General features: G+C 37.3%; 2 protein-coding genes across 2 annotated transcripts; one reads left to right on the top strand and one right to left on the bottom strand.

Moving 5' to 3' along the window:
- Nucleotides 1–425: 425 nt before the first annotated feature.
- On the bottom strand, nucleotides 426–827 carry LOC142177977 (putative mitochondrial protein AtMg00710). The gene has a single exon (XM_075247223.1). It carries the CDS (start codon nucleotides 825–827, stop codon nucleotides 426–428), a length of 402 nt encoding a protein of 133 aa, XP_075103324.1.
- Nucleotides 828–3,422: 2,595 nt separating this feature from the next.
- Nucleotides 3,423–19,536, top strand: LOC142177978 (uncharacterized). Its single transcript, XM_075247230.1, has 7 exons — nucleotides 3,423–3,488; nucleotides 3,602–3,641; nucleotides 6,715–6,839; nucleotides 7,130–8,651; nucleotides 9,297–9,422; nucleotides 9,798–10,661; nucleotides 19,364–19,536. Exons 1-7 carry the CDS (start codon nucleotides 3,423–3,425, stop codon nucleotides 19,534–19,536), a joined length of 2,916 nt encoding a protein of 971 aa, XP_075103331.1.
- The last annotated feature ends 1,875 nt before the right edge of the window (nucleotides 19,537–21,411 follow it).

Raw genomic sequence — 21,411 nt, forward strand, 5'->3', positions numbered from 1 at the left:
CTTTACTTCTTATGACCTTTCCATCCTCATTCAGTTTGTTTCTAAATACCCATTTTGTTCCGATCACAGACACATTATCAGGTTTGTGTATTAGTTTCCACACTTGATTCTTGCTGAACTGATCTAATTCCTCCTGCATGGCTTGCACCCAACTTGAATACTTCAGTGCTTCTTCTACCTTTTTTTGGCTCAGTTTGAGAAATCAATGCAATATTTGCTTTTCTTAGGGCAACCCTGGTTTTCATTCCTTCGTTTGGATCTCCTATAATAAATTTCTGAGGATATTTGGGTTCGCTTCTCCATTCATTTGGTCGAATTATATTTGTAGTCGACTCGACTTGTGGGTCTGGAGTATTGCTGTTATTTTCTCTAGTTGACTTGATCACCCCAGATGTGCTAGTCGACTCCTGTGATTTTCCTTTGTCCTAAGCTTCTTGAGATTGATCTTCGTCACCTGCAGTAGTTCCTTTCTCGACCAAGGGATTATTTTCATCGAATATAACATGTACAGATTCTTCTACACATAAAGTACGTTTATTGTAGACTCTAAAAGATCTGCTATTCAATGAGTAACCAAGAAAAATACCTTCGTCACTTCTTGGGTCAAACTTTCCAAGATTATCTTTACCGTTATTGTGAATAAAACATTTGCTTCCAAAGAGATGGAAGTAACTGATATTTGGACGTTTATCTTTCCAGAGTTCATAAGGAGTCTTCTTCAGAATTGGCCTTATGAGGAAACGGTTGAGGATGTGAAAAGCAGTACTTACGCCTTCTGCCCAGAAATGGTTTGGAAATGAATGTTCTAGTAGAATGGTTCTTTCCATGTCTTGGAGAGTTCTGTTCTTCCTTTCCACAACCCCATTTTGCTATGGTGAGCGTGGTGTAGAGAAATTGTGAGTGTATCATTGATCGTTGCAGAAGTCTTCAAAAGCTCTGCTTTCAAATTCTCCTCCATGGTCACTCTGAATTTTTGAGATCAGATATCCCTTTTCTCTTTCAACCTTTTTTCAGAAAACTTCAAAATTTCTTAAGACTTCATCCTTATGAGACAAGAAGATTACCCAGGTGAAACGTGAAAATTCATCAACAATAACAAAAGCATACCTCTTACCTCCTATGCTAGCAGTTCTAGTAGGCCCAAATAAATCCATATAAAGTAATTGCAAAGGTTTTGAAGTAGATACTATATCTTTATTTTTGAACGAATTTCTGGTTTGCTTACCCATTTGACATGCATCACAAATATGAGTTCTAGAGAAATCCAGTTTAGGCAAACCAATAACTAAATCATGTTTGAACAGTTTTTCAATCAAATGCATGCTAGCATGGCCAAGTCTTCTATGCCATAACCATGGATCATCAGACATAGAGGATAAGCAAATGTGGCCATCTATCTTTTCAAAACCATCAAGTATATAAACATTTCCATACCTTTTTCCAGGAAGAATTATCTTACCTGATTCGTCTTCAATAGCACACTCTATTCTCTTAAACTTTACCTCATATCCTGAGTCGCAGAGTTGACTTATGCTCAAGAGATTTTAGTTTAGGTCATCAACGAGATATACTTCAGTAATGCCACAGTTGTTATTGAAAGGAACTGTTCGAGTGCCAACTATTTTGCCCCTTGAATCGTCTTCGAATTTTACACTTCCTCCATCGATCTTTGTAACTTCCTTGAACAGGTTTTTGTCACTTATCATATGACTGGAACACGCACTATCTAGATACCATTTTCCTTTGCGGCTTACTCTGTGGTGTTCCTGTAAGACAAGATGATCACTTTCTTTTGGTACCCAAGCTTGCCTGCATCCTGGTGAGTTAGTGTTGTTCGGTTCAGAATTTTTTGGTTTCCAAACCCATAGTGACACATTTGATTTACGAAAGCAACAACCGAAATATTTATTCCCAATTTTATTACAGTAATGACATTTATCTCCGAACCTGTTTTCATAAGTGTTAGAACTAGTCGACTTAGATTTAGCTGGTTCTTTCCCAGTTGACTTGTAAGTCATCTAGTCCGACCAACTAGTCGACTTGGTTTTGGTTGGCTCCTTTCCAGTTGACTTGTAAGTCGTCTGGTTTGACCTAACAGAATTATGACTGGTGGATTTGCGCAAGCTGTTAAGCTGCATTTGCAACTTCTCAAACTCTTCTTGAAGTACTTCTTTTTCGATTTCACATACTTCATGTTTGAGTTTCCAGTATGTAACCTCCCTAGTGAGTCTCTTAAGTTCATTCATCATTCTTTGAGACTCTTTTAAGGTAGAATCAAGAATATCCTGCAATTCATTACATCTTTCGCAGTCATAAGATCTTACCTCACTAGTTTCACCTCGTGCCATGAAACAGTTCTCGTCATCTGAATCATCTTCATCTGTCCAACATCCTGAGGTTTTGTTTATTTCATTTTTTAGAATTGTCATGAAACAAATATTTGCTATTTCTTCATGGTCTGAGTCGTCCTCATCGCTCCAGCTTCCGAAGGATTTGTTCTTGTTGAAGCCTCTAGAGATCTTCCTTTTCAGTTCTTGGCATTCAGCCTGAATGTGCCCAAATTTTCCACATTCGTAGCATTTTCCATCGTTCTTATCCTGTTCATTGTATTGCCTGGACCGTCTTGGTGGGAATCTTCCTTTCTTTATGTTTCTGTATCTTCTCATCAGCCCATCCATATTTCTAGACATCATAGCAATCTCTTCTTGTAGAGCTTCAGGATCATCAATTTCATTTTCAGCCATTTCAGTAGAGGTTTTGAATGCAACTATTTTCTTTTTCTCCTCTTGATTTATCTTTTTCAAATGCGTCCTTTCGAAAGCAATGAGTTCTCCTCGCATTTCATCATAGGACAATTTGTTTAGGTCTTGAGATTCCAGTGTGACTACTTTGGTCTGCCAACTGGTTGGCATACTTCTGAGAATTTTATTGACTTGATCACCACTGGTGTAGGGCTTGCCAGATGCCTTTAAGTCACTAATTATTTTACTAAACCTGGCAAACATTTCTTCAATGGATTCTCCTTATTTCATTGAGAAGAGTTCGTAGTCATGAACTAGCATGTTGATGTGAGTTTCCTTTACTTTGCTGGTTCCCTCATAGGTGACCTCAAGTTTATATCACATCTCTTTGGCTGTATCACAACTCGATATTTTCTCGTATTCTTCACCAATTATAGCATTGTGAAGCAGATTTCTTGCCTTGTTATTCACTTGTACCGCTTCCAGTTGCTCTTTTGAGTATGAATCTATATCATCAGGATCAACAAGTGGTGGAGTGCTAGCAGGTAGGGGATAGTTTCCCTTTTTAATGACACTCCAGAATTTGACATCGTATGCTTTAGCAAAGATTTCCATTCGTACTTTCTAGTGAGAGAAATGTTGTCCATTGAAGTATGGTGGTATAACTTGTGAAGTTCCTTCATGAAAGAGAGCTCCTATGATAATTTGATTTGCCATGATCTTTTCTCACAAGTTGTTAAGCAAAAGGTAAAATGTGAGCCTTGCTCTGATACCAATTGAAAGTACAAGAGGGGAGAGGGGGGGTTGAATTGTGAATACTTAAAATTAATTGCTTATAAGTTGACTTATAACTTGAGTAGTCGACTGAATATGATAATTTAGCAGATATGATAACGGAAGGTAAAATGCAGAAAATAATTGCAGGAATTAAAAACACCGGGATTTTTATACTGATTCGAATTCAATGTGAATCCTAATCCAGTCCCCTTGGGTTGCAAGAGAGTTCTCTTTAGTAAATGAGTTTCCTCTGAGTACAGATGTGGTGTTTATCGCTCAGTTTCTCTAGCACTCGTTTTTGATACAATGCTTCACCAGTTGTGTGCTCTCTTTCTATCCCTGACTTGTTACACAACATATCTTAGTAAACTACAATGCGTGTTTGCAGTAGAATGAAGAGAGTGATTTGGTTTAATCAAAGTATGTCTAAGCTAGGGTTTACAAGGGTGTATAAATACTTGGATGGATGGTAGAGGCTTGACAACCCAAGAGATTTGATCCTTGGAAAGAATTGATTCTTTCCAAGAATAAGGAATGAGCCGTTGCTTCTCTTGATTGCTTTCCTTCAGCAGAGGATTGCTTCACTTGATTTCTCCTTGATTGTTGGATCTTCCAAATGCGGTCGCTTCCCAGATCTCCTCGTATCTTTTACACTTTGTGTATTCGGCGTTATCATGCTGTAAATGGGCTAATTCGATAGGAAGATATCTTCTATGAGATATTTAAATGATGTGATAGTTATACGTTAAGATTGGAAGTCATTTGAGTTGCGATAAAAAAATTTGACAAAGATCGCCGCAAGTTACGGGTTTAAATTTTACTGGAATTTGGATAAAATGTTGATAAGCTTTTCTATCAATATACTGGGATTTATGGTATGTTCTACCTACCAAATCGAAGGTCTATGAGTCTAGTTTCCAATGCAATAAACCGTTCATTAATACAACTTCGGAGTAAAGATATATTAACCTTTTCGTACAGGGGTGCACACTGTTACGGGAACAGTGTGCTTAGTCGGGTTTAGTTAAAAAAAATTATTTAAGTCATTCTTTAAAACTGAAACTCCTGCATTTTATCCTCTCCAAAACAAAACCTAACACCTAGGTATTTCCTCTCAAACTCCTCCCATCCATCTAGCCATTGATAACAACAATTTAGTCATCCTCAAGATGGAGAACACCATGGTAACTTCGGAATCGTGAATTCTTCGGTGTTTCACTTTTCATAGCAAGACTCCGCCATGAAGTAATTTCGAATTTTGAGTAATTCTGGTCACACAAGGTATGATTTAACTTCCTCTTTGATCTTTGTAAACTTCTACCATAAGAATTCCTAGAAATAGTTGAAACCTCTAAAAAAATGTTCTTGATTTATTTAACCTCTCTTAATATGGCTTGATTGTTGGGGCTGTTCTATATGGTTTTATTGTGTTGTTTGGATCTGTGAAGACATGGATGGAATATTGTCAATGAGGAGATGTAGTAAAGTAAAATTTGGTGGTGTGTTGGGGGGAAATTAATCTACAAAAGAGTCTATAAATTCATGGCCACAAGTTGTTCGCGTAAATGTCTAAATGAAATTGTATAAGCTATGAGCTTGAATTTGATTTTGAATGGTTCGTATTATGTAGGAAATCATTCCTAAGGCTTTCGAGGTCTCGGAAACAGTATATAACTCCATCAACAAGGTATGTAGGGCTTTCGCTATGCTTTTTGGCATGACTAGAATTCGAATAAACGTTTATCGAATTGTCTCGTCGGATTCGAGTTATTTCACCTTCAACTTATAAAGATGATTAGACCTGATCCTTTCTCATAGATTGCTTACTCTAGAGGATATCTATGAATTCTCATATTTCCTTATTCCTTGCTTAAAAAGAACTAGAGCCTTTTTACTCGTTCTCCTTTCGATGTTCATATAAATCATGAATAAGTAACACTTACTTCAAAGGTATTCATAATACATAACTCTCATGTTCTTAGTACTTGTTGGCTCGTAGTAAAAAAAAATATTTTAGCAACAACCATGATAGTCGAGGAATAATGATGATAGGCCACTTCGACTCTTCTTAGAATACGTCTTTTAAGGTTGGTTTCGCATTGCACCTATATAATTCATGATTTAGTATATGTATGTATTTACTTTCATTACCGAGCCGCACTATAGACGGCCGGGTATGACACATATTGTGTAACCACTGATCAGTTGGGATTACCGAGCTTCACGTGGCCGGGTACGATTCTACCGAGCCTTTATTATGGCCGGGTATGTTATGGATATTATAGCCCCACAGAGGGATTTATGATTATATAATGTGATGTATTATAAGTAGCAATAGTGAACGACGATTTCACGAGCATACATTTATATCCATGTTGAATTTTAGTTTACTACCGAGGCTAGTTTCAGAATTCAAATTGTCTCTATATCTCTTCTCTTGTTAATTACATTTTTCATGTTACTCTTGTCGCCCTACATATTCAGTACATATTTCGTACTGACGCATTTTTATTCGTTGTGTTCATGCCCATAGGTTCGGATAGACAGAGCGGCGTGCCTCCTCAGTAGGACCCCCAGGATCAGCGTTGGGTTTCGCACTCCACTTCTTCAGAGTTGCTTACTTTGAGTCCATATGTACTATTACAGATGTATATGTGTGGTTTTGGGCATGTCGGGGGCTTTGTCCTGCCCTATTGAGATTGTCTTACACTCTTAAAGGCTTGCAGACTAGCGGTCATTGTATATATATATTGCTCGTATAGCCCTATCGGCCTCCTGGATAGCTGTTCTACTGTTGTTGCAGCCTTGTTGGCCTAGGCTTCTAGATAGCTGTTATACTGTTGTTGCAGCCTTGTTGGCCTAGTTTATATATATATGTCGTGTTGGGCTCTTCTGCCTGCAAGTTATTATATTTCAGATCATATCTCATGGTTGGTTCGCTCGTGCCTTCGGGCATCGAGCGCCAACCACACCTCCCAAGGTTGGGGTGTGACAAACTTGGTATCAGAGCAGGTCAATCCTAGGGAGTCTGCAAGCCGTGTCTAGTAGAGTCTTGTTTATGGTGTGTTGTGCACCACACTTATAAACATGAGGCTATTGGGCATTTAGGATTATTACTTTCTTCTTGATCTAGATCGTGCAATAGAGCCTAATCATAAGTGTTCATTCCTAATTCTCTTTTTGTTTACCTTCTTAGTGATGCCTACTACTACGAGACGACAAGTGGCTATGAAATTTATTCAAAGGTTGGATGAGGAGGCGGGAGAGGGCACAAGTAAGGTGCCACCTGCTAATGTAGATCAACATGAGCCACAGAATGAGGTTGATTCTCAGGCTTCTGGGGCAGCACCCCACCACCCCCGGTAGGGCGTAGAGGAGCTAACATATCTCTAGTCCCTCTCCCAGTTGTTCCTGATTAGGACCTAGACATGCGGAGTGCTGTACAATTGCTGACTCGAATAGTGGCCTCCCAGGCCCAACACCAGACCCTCGGTATTGCTGATAGGTCCGTGAGTGTGAGAGTTCGGGACTTTATCAACTTGGATCCTCCAGTATTTACAGGGGTTTATCCTAATGCTGACCCATAGGATTTTCTGGATCTTATGCAACAGACCTTACAAATTATACATGCCACGGATATTGAGTTAGTGGAGTTTACTTCTTATAGACTACGTGATATTGCTGTGACATGGTATGAGACTTGGAAGCAGACTCGGGGGCCTAATGTGCCACCAGTGACATGGAAGGAGTTCTCTGAGGCATTTTTACAGCAATATTTGCCAATCGAGCTTCGAAGAGCCCGACGAGATAGGTTCTTACACTTAGAACAGGGTAATATGAGCGTTCGAGAATATAGCATGCAGTTCAACTCTTTGGCTAGGTATGATCCTACGATTGTTGCTGATATGAGTGATCGGGTACACCAGTTTGTTAGTGGTTTGGGGGAACATTTGATAAATGAGTGCACTACAGCTTCTCTAAACCAAGGAATGGATATTGCCTGTATTCAAGCATATGCACAGGGTCTAGAGGATCGTAAGAGGCAACAACGAGCCAATCGAGAGCATGATAGAGGTCAGCAGAAGAGGGCGTGGTTCGCAGGTAACACAGGAGATTTTCGAGGTAGATTTAGGCCACAGTTTCCCCGACGTCAATCTTATCCGGTAGCCAGTGCGCCGCCACAGTTTCAGGGACAGCGACATGATCGGACCATTTATTTTGGTCCAGGTCAGAGTTCACGTACCCCAGGTCCACAGTTTAGAGGCGAGTTCAGTCAGATGAGGCCTCAGTTTCTTAGATGTGATCGATGTGGCCGAAATCATTTTGGACCATGTCGCCAGGGTTCTGATGCATGTTATGCATGTGGACAGCCAGGTCATATTATGAGACATTGTCCGATGACAGGTGGAGGGGGTATGGCTCAGCCGACAGCATCTGCAGGGGCTTCTTCTTCTTCTTTGGTACGTCCTCCTAGGCAGAGTATGCAGACATCAGCTGGCAGGGGTAGGGGAAGATTTGGCACTTCTGGTTCAGGAGGTCAGCAGAATCGCATATATGCTTTATCGAGTCGTCAGGATTTAGAGTCATCTCCGAACGTGGTTACAGGTATACTATCCGTCTTTTCTATCGATATGTATGTGTTGATAGATCCTGGTTCTACATTGTCGTATATCTCCCCCTTTGTTGCTAGTAAATGGGATAGAGATCCTGAATTGTTGCATAAGTCATTTGAGGTATCTACGCCAATGGGTGAGTCTGTTGTAGTTAGACGGGTATATCGAAGTTGTGACTTGAAGATTCATGACCGCCATACGTTAGCTGATTTGCATGAGCTAGAAATGGTTTATTTTGATATCATTATGGGTATGGATTGGTTGGCTTCTTGTTATGCCAATATAGATTGCTGGACAAAGATTGTTCGTAATTTTCCAGGTGAGCCTATTATTGAATGGAAAGGTGATGTTGCAGTGCCTAAGGGAAAGTTTATTTCTTACCTTAAAGCTCTAAGGATGATTTTGAAAGGGTACATCTATCATTTGGTACAAGTGCATGATATGGAGGTGAAATCTCCAACTCTTCAATCGGTTCCCGTCGTGAATGAATTTCCCGATGTATTTCCTGATGAACTTCCTGGTCTTCCTCCAGAAAGAGAAATCGACTTTGCTATTGATATGCTTCTAGATACTCAGCCAATATCTATTCCTCCATACAGAATGGCTCCTACTGAGTTAAAAGAATTGAAAGCCCAGTTGAAGGATCTCCTGAATAAGGGCTTTATCAGGCCCAACACATCTCTCTGGGGTGCACCAGTGTTGTTTGTTCGTAAGAAGGATGGTTCGTTAAGAATGTGTATTGACTATCATCAGCTCAACAAAGTTACTATCAAGAACAAGTACCCCTTACCCAGAATTGATGATTTGTTTGATCAGTTGCAAGGTGCCAAATATTTCTCAAAGATTGACCTTCGATCCGGCTATCACCAGTTGCGAGTTAAGGAGAGAGATATTCCGAAAACGGCTTTCCGGACTAGATATGGCCATTATGAATTCCTTGTGATGTCTTTTGGTCTTACTAATGCGCCAGCAGCTTTCATGGATTTAATTAATCGGGTTTTCAAGCCATTTCTAGATATATTTGTAATTGTTTTCATTGATGATATTCTGGTATATTCTCGATCAGAAGCAAAACATGAGGATCATTTGCGTGTGGTGTTGAAGACTTTGAAAAATCAGAAATTATATGCTAAATTCTCCAAATGTGAATTTTGGTTGAATTCAGTGGCTTTCCTTGGGCATATCGTTTCCGATGAAGGTATTAAGGTAGATGGTCAGAAAATTGAAGCAGTACAAAATTGGCCTAGACCCACAACTCCTACGGAAGTTCGTAGTTTCTTGGGCTTAGCTGGTTATTATCGGAGATTTGTTGAGAACTTCTCTTCTATTGCTGCTCCCATGACAAAATTGACACACAAAGCTGTTAAGTTCCAATGGTCTGATGCATGTGAAAGGAGCTTTCATGAGTTGAAGAAACGCTTAACATCGGCACCTGTTCTAACACTTCCTGAGGGATCTGAAGGTTATGTGGTATATTGTGATACATCCAGGGTGGGATTGGGATGTGTTCTAATGCAGCATGGAAAAGTTATTGCATATGCTTTGAGGCAGTTGCGGAAGCACGAATACAATTATCCGACTCACGATATTGAGTTAGCAGCCATTATATTTGCATTGAAAATATGGCGTCATTATCTTTATGGTGTTCATGTGGATATCTATACAGATCACAAAAGGTTACAATATATATTTAAGCAGAAAGACTTGAACTTGAGAAAAAAGAGATGGCTTGAATTGCTGAAGGACTATGATGTGGATATTTTGTACCATCCGGGCAAAGCGAATGTGGTAGTTGATGCGTTGAGTCGCAAATCCATGGGCAACTTGAAGCATGTAGAAGTTGGGAAATTAGAAATGACTAAGGAGATATATCGATTGGCTAACCTGATTGTGCGACTACATGATACAGGTGACCAGGGTGTAGTAGTCCAAAATATTGCGGGGTCATCACTAGTAGCTGAGGTAGAAATGCGTCAATCTGAGGATCCGGAGCTAGTCAAGATTAAAGAGAGCATCCTTTTTCAGAAGAAGCAGTTGTTCGAGCAATCTGATAATGGAATTCTAAAATATAAAGGCCGATGGTGTGTACCTAATGTTGGGGAGCTTCGTAAGCAAATTATGATAGAGATGCACCAGTCTCGGTACTCAGTTCATCCTGGTTCAACCAAAATGTATCATGATCTTCATCAGCTATACTGGTGGAACGACATGAAGAAAGATATAGCCACATTTGTGGCTCAGTGTCCCAACTGCCAGCAGGTTAAAGCTGAACACCAGAAACCTGGAGGGCTACTTCAAAATATTGAGATTCCAGCTTGGAAATGGGAATCGATTAATATGGATTTCATTACAGGATTGCCCAATTCTCGCCGTAAGTTCAATTCTATTTGGGTCATTGTGGATAGGCTGACGAAATCAGCTCACTTTCTCCCAGTTAGGACCACCTATTCAGCTGAAGACTATGCGAGCCTGTATATCAAGGAAATAGTTCGGCTACATGGAGTTCCATTTTCTATTATATCTGACAGAGGTGCCCAATTTACAGCTAATTTCTGGAGGTCTTTTCAAGAAGGTTTGGGTACTCTTGTTAACCTTAGTACAACATTTCATCCGCAGACCAACGGACAAGCCGAACGCACTATTCAGACACTCAAAGATATGTTGCGAGCTTGTGTCTTAGACTTCAAGGGAAGTTGGGAAGATCATTTACCGCTTATTGAGTTTGCCTACAATAACAGTTATCACGCTGGTATTCAGATGGCACCTTATGAGGCACTATATGGGAGGAAATACAGATCTCCTATTGGCTGGTTTGATGTTGGCGAGACAAAGTTGCTAGGACCCAAATTGGTACAATAAGCTGTAGAAAAGGTAAAGTTGATCCAGGAAAGGTTGCGTACAGCTCAAAGTTGACAGAAATCATATTCAGATAACCGACGTCGAGACTTGGAATTTGCTGTGGGAGACTGGGTATTCTTGAAAGTATCGCCTATGAAGGGTGTAATGAGATTTGGCAAGAAGGGGAAACTCAGCCCTAGATATGTCGGGCCATATCAGATTGTTCAGAGAATTGGGCGAGTAGCCTACAAACTTGACCTGCCACCGGAATTAGAAATAATCCATCCGGTATTTCACATTTCCATGCTTCGCAAATTCTTAGGTGATCCTTCTTGCATCAACCCTACTGAGGATATTGAAGTTTCCAAGAACTTGTCATATGAAGAAATACTTGTTTCCATTCTTGACCGTTAAATCCGTAAGCTACGGACTAAAGAGGTAGCCTCAGTAAAAGTACTTTGGAGGAGCAATAATGTACAGGAAATGACATGGGAGGCCGAGGAGGACATGAAGTCCAGATACCCTCATTTATTTGGGTCTTCAGGTGATATGCTTGAGACAAATATGGCAGGTGTTGCACAGATATCAACTAGTGACAACTGAGGTAATTAAGTTACGGCTAACCTTCTTATTATCATTATTGTATAAGTAAATGGTCGTGTGAGGCCAAGTTGATGTTATTATGATGATGTGTAGCCCTGTGTGGCCTTAGATATGTATGTTTGGGCTGATGACAGGTTTTGGATAGTCCTATTTATAGGGGAAACTCTGGCGAAATTTTAAAAAAAAACATTCAGAAGTTAGGTTAACCGTTAACATTCGAGGACGAATGTTCTTAAGGAGGGGAGAATGTTACACCTTGTGTATTCGGCGTTATCATGCTGTAAATGGGATAATTTGATAGGAAGATAATTTCCATGAGATATTTAAATGATGTGATAGTTATACGTTAAGACTGGAAGTCATTTGAGTTGTGATTAAAGATTCGACAAAGATCGCCGCAAGTTACGGGTTTAAATTTCACTGGAATTTGGATAAAATGTTGATGCTCTTTTCTCTCAAAATACTGGAATTTATGGTGTGTTCTACCTACCTAATCGAAGGTCTATGCGTCTAGTTTCCAACGTAATAAACTGTTTGTTAATATGACTTCGGAGTAGAGAGATATTAACCTTTTCGTACAGGGGTGCACACTGTTACGGGAACAGTGGGCTTAGTCGGGTTTAGTTAAAAAAAATTATTTAAGTCATTCTTTAAAACTGAAACCCCTGCGTTTTATCCTCTCCAAAATAGAACCTAACACCTAGGGATTTCCTCTCAAACTCCTCCCATCCATCTAGCCATTGATAACAACAATTTAGTCATCCTTAAGATGGAGAACACCATGGTAACTTCGGAATCGTGAATTCTTTGGTGTTTCACTTTTCACAGCAAGACTCCGCCTTGAAGTAATTTCGAATTTTGAGTAATTCTGGTCACATAAGGTATGGTTTAACTTCCTCTTTGATCTTTATAAACTTCTACCATAAGAATTCCTAAGAAATAGTTGAAACCTCTATAAAAATATTCTTGATTTATTTAACCTCTCTTAATATGGCTTGATTGTTGGGGCTGTTCTATATGGTTTTATTGTGTTGTTTGGATCTGTGAAGACATGGATGGAATCTTGTCGATGAGGAGATGTAGTAAAGTAAAATTTGGTGGTGTGTTGGGGGGAAATTAATCTACAAAAGAGTCTACAAATTCATGGCCACAAGTTTTTCGCGTAAATGTCTAAATGAATTATATAAGCTATGAGCTTGAATTTGATTTTGAATGGTTCGTATTACGTAGGAAATCATTCCTAAGACTTTCGAGGTCTCGGAAACAGTATATAACTCCATCGACAAGGTATGTAGGGCTTTCGCTATACTTTTCGGCATGACTAGAATTCGAATAAACGTTTATCGAATTGTCTCGTCGGATTCGAGTTATTTCACCTTCAACTTATAAAGATGCTTAGACCTGATCCTTTCTCATAGATTGCTTACTCTAGAGGATATCTATGAATTCTCGGATTTCCTTGTTCCTTGCTTAAAAAGAACTAGAGCCTTTTTACACGTTCTCCTTTCGGCGTTCATATAAATCATGAATAAGTAACACTTACTTCAAAGGTATTCATAATACATAACTCTCATGTTCTTAGTACTTGTTGGCTCGTAGTAAAAAAAATTAAATATTTTAGCAACAACCATGATAGTCGAGGAATAATGATGGTAGGTCACTTTGACTCTTCTTAGAATACGTCTTTTAAGGTTGGTTTCGCATTGCACCTATATAATTCATGATTTAGTATATGTATGTATTTACTTTCATTACCGAGCCGCACTATAGATGGTCGGGTATGACACATATTGTGTAACCACTGATCAGTTGGGATTACCGAGCTTCACGTGGCCGGGTACGATTCTACCGAGCCTTTATTATGGTCGGGTATGTTATGGATATTATAGCCCCACAGAGGGATTTATTATTATATAATGTGATGTATTATAAGTAGCAATAGTGAACGACGATTTCACGACCATACATTTATATCCATGTTGAATTTTAGTTTCCTACCGAGGCTAGTTTCAGAATTCAAATTGTCTCTATATCTCTTCTCTTGTTAATTACATTTTTCATGTTACACTTGTCGCCCTACATATTCAGTACATATTTCGTACTGACGCATTTTTATGCGCTGTGTTCATGCCCATAGGTTCGGATAGACAGAGCGGCGTGCCTCCTCAGTAGGACCCCCAGGATCAGCGTTGGGTTTTGCACTCCACTTCTTCGGAGTTGCTGACTTTGAGTCCATAGGTACTATTATAGATGTATATGTGTGGTTTTGGGCATGTCGGGGGCTTTGTCCCGCCTTGTTGAGATTGTCTTACACTTTTAAAGGTTTGCAGACTAGCGGTCATTATATATATATATTGTTCGTATGGCCCTATCGGCCTCATGGATAGCTGTTCTACTGTTGTTGCAGCCTTGTTGGCCTAGGTTATATATATATATATATATATATATATATATATATATATATATATATATATATATATATATGTCGTGTTGGAGATCTTCTGCTTGCAGGTTATTACATTTCAGATCATATCTCATGGTTGGTTCGCTTGGGCCTTCGGGCATCGAGTGCCAGCCACACCTCCCAAGGTTGGGGTGTGACAGTATCCTTTAGTCTTCCGTGATTTTGCCCATGATTTGTGCCTTTGTCCTAGGCTTATTTGATTTTTCCAGCTCAGCTAATCATTGTTACCGCTAATTGATTCGTTGATTAGATTGCGCCCAGATTTACGAGACCAATCCAGACTTGCTGATTGATTTCTTTCCTTGTACATCATGAACTTTTCCAACAGTCTTCTTTACTTCTTGAACTTGGTTTCCTGCACATATATATTATTTGCATCATTAAAACATGATCAAATAATACCTCAAAAAATAAAATTATGAAATCTTTTAAGAAATATTTATAAATTACATCACAATAAGTATATTTATATATTACATATATCTAAAATTTCTATATATGTAATGTCGGGTTGGTTTGGTTTCGTTTTGACTTTCTTTAGTTAAAACCAAACCAAACCAATTATGGTCAGGTTTTTTTTTTCCACACCAAACCAAACCATAGTCGGGTTTTTTTCTCGGTTTGACTCGGATTATCGGGTTGGTGCGGTTTGTCAGTTTCCTTTGTACACCCCTAATGACAAGTATCAACTTAGTTAAAGTTAATGGTGCACCCATGATATTAAAATCTTGGATCCGCTTCTGATCAATTCAACTCGAGCATAATATTATTTTGTGTATTATTTTTATAACATAATATATTCGTACATTTAATTTTTTTCTTAACATTAATTTTCAAGATATATAAGTATCATTATTAAATTTGTCAGTAACATCACCGTGAACAAATCTCAAGTCCACGTTCTTAACCGTGAACAAATAAATATTTTGTATTTAAAATATGTTCATGTTTGAATATGATTAAACAAATTGAGTGTCATGAAAAAATTAAATATATGGATATATTATAAAAGTAATAAATAAAATAATTTAAAGTTATTTTAATTATAAATAAAATACCTAGGTAAAAATATATTATATAACATATAATATAGAAGGTATTACATAAATGAGAGAATTTATAATGTCAAAGACATAATATACTTTTCAGGTAAAAGTACTTTTATGATAAATAGATCAAAATAAAATAATTTTTGTGTAGCAAAAGAAAGAAAAGTAATTTTTGGGTAATGAACACAAAGTTAGAATGATTTTTACATAATAAAAAAAAAGAAAATTAATTTTGCATAATAAACACAAAGTTAAATGATCCCCCATTTACTCATCTACTTTGCTCCTTGACTTATAGTCAATGTAAAAAGGTGACACATCTAGTCCAAAACCTAAATTTGATAGGAGTGGAATTTTCTAGAACGACTGTTACTTTAACTCTTTCCCATGTGCGACTCACGTGAGTTCAAAAGAATTACCCAGAAAGCCTTCTCCAATCAACTAAAGTTGCTCTAAATGTGTGGGCAGTTCTTGGTTTGGTATAGTTGATGGTGTGGCAGTGCCATCAATATTTTGCCAAACAAAGATTCAAAGTAGTAGGAAAATTGTTAATTTCATATGTGGTTATATAATTATGTCGTTTTTTCGTTAAAATCATATAATTTTGTTTTCTCGTACAAAAGTCATATAACTATAATTTTTTTTCACTAAAGATATATAACTTTGTTTTTCACACAAAAATCATATAGCTATGACTTTTTTCACTAAAGTCATATAACTTTGTCTTTTCACACAAAAATCATATAATTATGAATTCTTTTTTTTTTTTTACCAAAATCATATAATTATATTTTCTCACACAAAAATCATAAAATTTTTACTAACTCACACAAAAATCATAGTGATCGAAAAATATACATTTTCGCTAGCATTTTCTTATTTTGTAAGTAGTTTTTTATTTTCAGTCTAATAAATAATAATCCAATTAAAATAGGAATCACTCAACCTGACATGACTCACCCGACCCAATACTCATATATATAAATTAAGCTGAAAATACTTTCTTTAATTTTTATTGGATTCCTATTAAATGGATTATTATTAATTATTATTAAATGATTCATATTTTAATTAGATTATTATTTATTAGACTGAAAATAAGAAAATAAAAAATACTTACAAAATAAGAAAATATTAGTGAAAAATTACATTTTTCGATCATTATGATTTTTGTGAGTTATTAAAAATTTTATGATTTTTGTGTGAGAAAACATAATCATATGATTTTGGTAAAAAAAGAAATTATGGTTATATGATTTTTGTGTGAAAAGACAAAGTTATATGTTTTTAGTGGAAAAAAGTCATAGTTATATGACTTTAGTGGAAAAAAAAGTCATAGTTATATGACATTTGTGTGAGAAAATAAAGTTATATGACTTTAGAAATGTCATAGTTATATGACCATCCGTGAAATTAACCCCAGAAAAATTAGATGTGATATTATATCTCAAATAGCATTAATTTGTATAAGTGACTTCAAACAATATTAATGTTGGAGAAAGAAAGAGAACCTCCTGTTACAAGGCTTCTTAAATCATCGAGCACATGAATTATTTCTATCTGGTTTACTAGTAAAAACATTTTGCCATTAATTGATTATGGATGTTTGACTATCTCATGATCGCTTAAATAGTAAAGTAATTTTTTTATATCGCTGTCTAGCATTTTTGAATTCTAAAACTCTGACCTCATGATCAACCAATCACCATAAGCTACAAATTTTGAGTTGTTCTATGGGAACGGTTGACAAAGGATAAGGCCGACAAATTGGATTAATTATTTGTGCCTAGTTGCTAATATTTGGTTAAAACAATAATTGCTTAGCTAATTAAAATTTTAGTTTTGATTCCTCCCAAAATGTTTGTTCTCTCGAACATGCACAATATTTTTCTGTTGTACTATGGATAATTACATGAGCTGTACACTTGATGGTTGACGTAGAAATGTGTTAGGATCGGGAACTCGGGTAATGCGGAATTTAGCCAAACAATGATGTAATGACAATAACATAGACAATGGAAGTTGATAACAACGACAATTAAAGCATATACAGAAGACATAAATTTAACGTGGTTCGATCAAAGTGACCTACGTCCACAAGCGAAGAGGAGTAATTTCACTATACCAACAAAAACACAAAAGATAGTACAAAATTAGAGTAAACACTTTAATTAGTTTCAAATACCCCAAGAGAATAACCTCACAAGATCACTCCAAAGAAAGGGTTCACACAAGTGCTTCCCAACACTTAACTCTCATACAAAACACTCTTAATAAAAGGAAGAAAGGAAGATACAAGAAATGAATACTCAAGTCTTGTTGGTGTGTTTGAAATGAACAAATAGTCTTCCCTTTTATAGGCAAAAAAAGTCTTGGCCTCTTAGGTGTAAAAGAAGAGATACAACCTGTACAAATGATGTCCACCACATAATGCAATATTTTTGGGTACCAAAGAATATTGCCAACAAAGTCTACTTTGCAAACATGCTTATGTGAGATGGAATCCATTAGCCAAAATATTGGCCATAATTACAAATCTCCACCTTGGCCTAATTTTGGCTAATATAGCAAATTTGCTCCATCTTCTCCGCAAAAGCCCCAATGGGCAAAATCATTCTTCATAAATGCCAATCAAGTTCAGGCAAAGCTTGAACTTGGACACTGGAAGAGGTTTCGTGAGCATGTCAACAAGATTGTCTCTAGTGTTGATCTTTTGAACAAAGATTTTTCCATCAGCAATGGTTTCCCAGATAAAATGGTACTTGATATCAATATGCTTCGTGCTCTCATGATACATTCGGTCTTTAGTCAAGTGAATGGCACTTTGACTATCACAAAAAATAATAATACCACCTTGGTGTAAACTGAGTTCAGCAAATAGATCCTTTAACCATAAGGCTTCTTTGATAGCCTCGGTCACTGCCATATATTTTGCTTCGGTAGTAGATAAAGCTACTACATGTTGTAATGAAGCTTTCCAACTGATAGAGCAACTACCAATGCAAAATACGTAGCCTGTTAGTGATCTTCTTTTGTCAAGATTACCTGCATAATCCGAGTCTACAAAACCAACCAAAGTATTAGTATTTCTCCCGAACTCTAAACATGTGTTTGAAGTACCTCGCAAGTATTTGAGAATCCATTTCACAGCTTGCCAATGTGCTTTACCAGGGCAAGCCATATATCGGCTTACTACGCTCACTGCTTGTGAAATGTTCGGACGTGTACAAACCATTGCATACATAATACTGCCGACTACACTGGAATAAGGTACCTGTGTCATATACCTCTCTTCTTCCTCTGACTGCGGTGACTGAGCAGCTGATAACTTAAAATGAGCAGCAAGAGGGGTACTTACTGGTTTAACATCTTTCATGCCAAACCTCTCCAAGACTTTCTCCAAGTACTTCTTCTGGGTCGGGAATAGCATGTTGGCTCCTCGATCTCTTTTGATCTCCATGCCAAGGATTTTCTTAGCTGTTCCCAAATCTTTCATCTCAAATTTACTTTTCAGCTGTCTTTTCAAATTGTGAATTTCTGTCAAATCCTTTGCAGCAATGAGCATGTCATCAACATATAATAATAAGTACACAAATGAACCATCATTTAACTTCCGGAAGTAGACACAACTATCATACATGCTCCTTGAATAACCATGACCCAACATAAAAGAATCAAACCTTTTATACCATTGTCTTGGAGACTGCTTTAATCCGTACAAGGATTTCTTTAACAAGCAAACATGATCTTCTTTTCCTTCAATTTCAAATCCTTCGGGTTGATGCATGCATATTTATTCCTCAAGTTCGCCATGTAAGAAAGTTGTCTTAATATCAAGTTGTTCTAATTCCAAATCATGCATGGCAACTAAGGCAAGCAAAATACGAATAAAGCTATGTTTAACAACATGTGAGAAAATATCATTAAAATTAACTCCTTGTACCTGACTATAGCGCTTTGCAACTAATCGTGCCTTATACCTCGCATTTTCAACCCCTGGAATGCCATCTTTTTTCTTGAAGACCCATTTGCAACCAACAATTCTTTTTCCTGATGGCGGCTTCATAAGAGACCAAGTACCATTCTTGTGGAGAGACTCAATTTCTTCATTCATTGCTATCAGCCACTTGGTTGAATCAGCACCAGAAACTGCTTCTAAATATTTTGATGGTTCTCCAATTTCTTCAGTTTCCTGTGCAACTGAAAAAACAAATGCAACATAATCTCCAAACCTTAATGGTTGTTTACTTTCTCTTCTTGGTCTATGTTTGGCTATAGAATACTCATCTTCTTCCGGTTCAACTTCAGGAGTCTCAACTTCAGAAATTTCAGCTTCTGGCTCAACTTCAGGAGTTTCTACTGTATTTTGCTCCAAAGTTGATGAACTTGAGAAGGATTGCCAATCTCAACATCCACCAACTTCTCTGTACTCTTCCCTTTATCTGTATTAAAAGAACTAGAAGACTCTTTTCCGGAATGTAACATAGAGGATTCATCAAAGGTTACATCTCTGCTAATTATAAATTTTGGTGATATGGGATCATGATACCATAGTCGGTATCCTTACACCCCATATGCATACCCAAGGAAAATGCATTTTTTAGCCCTTGGCTCTAGTTTTCCATCATTTACATGCATGTATGCAGGGCAACCAAATATCTTTAAATCATAATAATTAGCATGAGTACCTGACCATATTTTCTCTGGAGTCTTAAAGTTTGCAGAAGGAGCACGGTTGACAATATAACAAGCTGTAAAGATAGCTTCTGCCCAAAAGGTGTTTGTCAATCTAGCATTTGAAATCATGCAACGAGCCCTTTCCAAAAGAGTTCTATTCATCCTTTCTGCCACACCATTTTGCTGAGGTCTCATTCTCACAGTACGGTGTCGAGTAATTCCTTCATTCTTGCAGAATTCGTTAAATTCATCATTACAAAATTCCAATCCATTATCTGTTCTAAGCCGCTTAACCTGTTTTCCTGTTTGCTTCTCAATCAAAACTTTCCATTGTTTGAGAGTTAAGAAAACATGACTTTTATTTTTCAGGAAATAAACCCAAACTTTTCTTGAATAATCATCAATGAAAGTTAACATATACCTGACACCACCTTTTGATGGGGTACGTGAAGGACCCCAAAGATCTAAATGAATGTAATCTAAAGTACCTTTTGTTTTATGAATTGTTGGAGATTTGAAGCTGACTCTTTTCTGCTCCCCGAACACACAATGTTCACAGAACTCCATATTTCCGGTACTTTGGCCACACAATAGACCTCTTTTGCTGAGGATGGAAAAACCCTTTTCACTCATATGCCCCAATCGCATATGTCACAATTTGGTGATGTCAGAATCTGATTTATCTGATGTTGAAACTACAGCAACACCTGTAACAGTAGATCCCAATAGAGTATACAACGTACTAGATCTGCGTGCTTTCATGATCACAAGAGTACCATGAGAAACTTTTAAAACTCCACCTTCAACTGTGTACTTGCACCCAAGAGATTCTAGAGTGCCCAAAGAGATAAGATTTTTCTTCAAGTCAGGAACATGTCTAGCGCCGGTCAGAGTTCTCACCACACCATAATGCATTTTGATTCGGACTGTACCTTTACCAATAACATTGCAGGCAGCATTGTTGCCTATCAAGACAACTCCACCTTTAATAAATTCATATGTGGTAAACAAATCCCGATTGGGACACATATGATAAGAACAACCCCAATCTAAAATCCACTCATTGTTAGATTTAAAACTATTATTAGTTGCTAAAAAAATAGTTCCCCCAGTCTCATCAGCAGCTACACTTGCTTCGGCAGTGTCAGTATTCTTATGCACATTTTTCTTTTCTGTATGTTTTTCTTTGGTTTTCAATTTAAAGCATTCAGAAATAATGTGACCTTTCTTATGGCAGTATTTGAAATGACATTTATGTATGTGGATTTTGACCTTGATTTAGGTCTTTCACTACTTGAATCTTTCTTATTGGATCTACCTCTTACAAACAAGCCTTCCCCTTGGTTTCCACTAGTTTCCCCAGTAATATCTCTATCTATTTGTTCTTTTGATTTCAAAATAGATTTGATATCTTTATAAGAGATATTATTCTTTCCATAAAGCATAGTATCTCTTATATGCTTAAATGACTAGGGTAAGGAAACAAGCAATAATACAGCTTGATCTTCATCTTTAATTTCAGCATCTATGTTACTTAAATCCATAAGAAGAGAATCAAAAGTATCAAGATGTGTAAGTATAGAGGTACCTTCAGCTATACGAAAAGTGTAGAGTTTTTGCTTTAGGTAAAGCCTGTTTTCTACCGTCCT

Source organism: Nicotiana tabacum, chromosome 3, assembly GCF_000715075.1.
Source record: "Nicotiana tabacum cultivar K326 chromosome 3, ASM71507v2, whole genome shotgun sequence".
Lineage (NCBI taxonomy): Eukaryota > Viridiplantae > Streptophyta > Magnoliopsida > Solanales > Solanaceae > Nicotiana > Nicotiana tabacum.

Coding starts and splice junctions, on each gene's coding strand:
- LOC142177977 (XM_075247223.1), bottom strand. CDS start 827: ATGGAAAGAACCATTCTACTAGAACATTCATTTCCAAACCATTTCTGG.
- LOC142177978 (XM_075247230.1), top strand. CDS start 3,423: ATGAAAGAGAGCTCCTATGATAATTTGATTTGCCATGATCTTTTCTCA. Junction 3,642..6,714: donor AGCAGATATGATAACGGAAG/GTAAAATGCAGA, acceptor TTACCTTCTTAG/TGATGCCTACTACTACGAGA. Junction 6,840..7,129: donor AACATGAGCCACAGAATGAG/GTTGATTCTCAG, acceptor CTTATGCAACAG/ACCTTACAAATTATACATGC.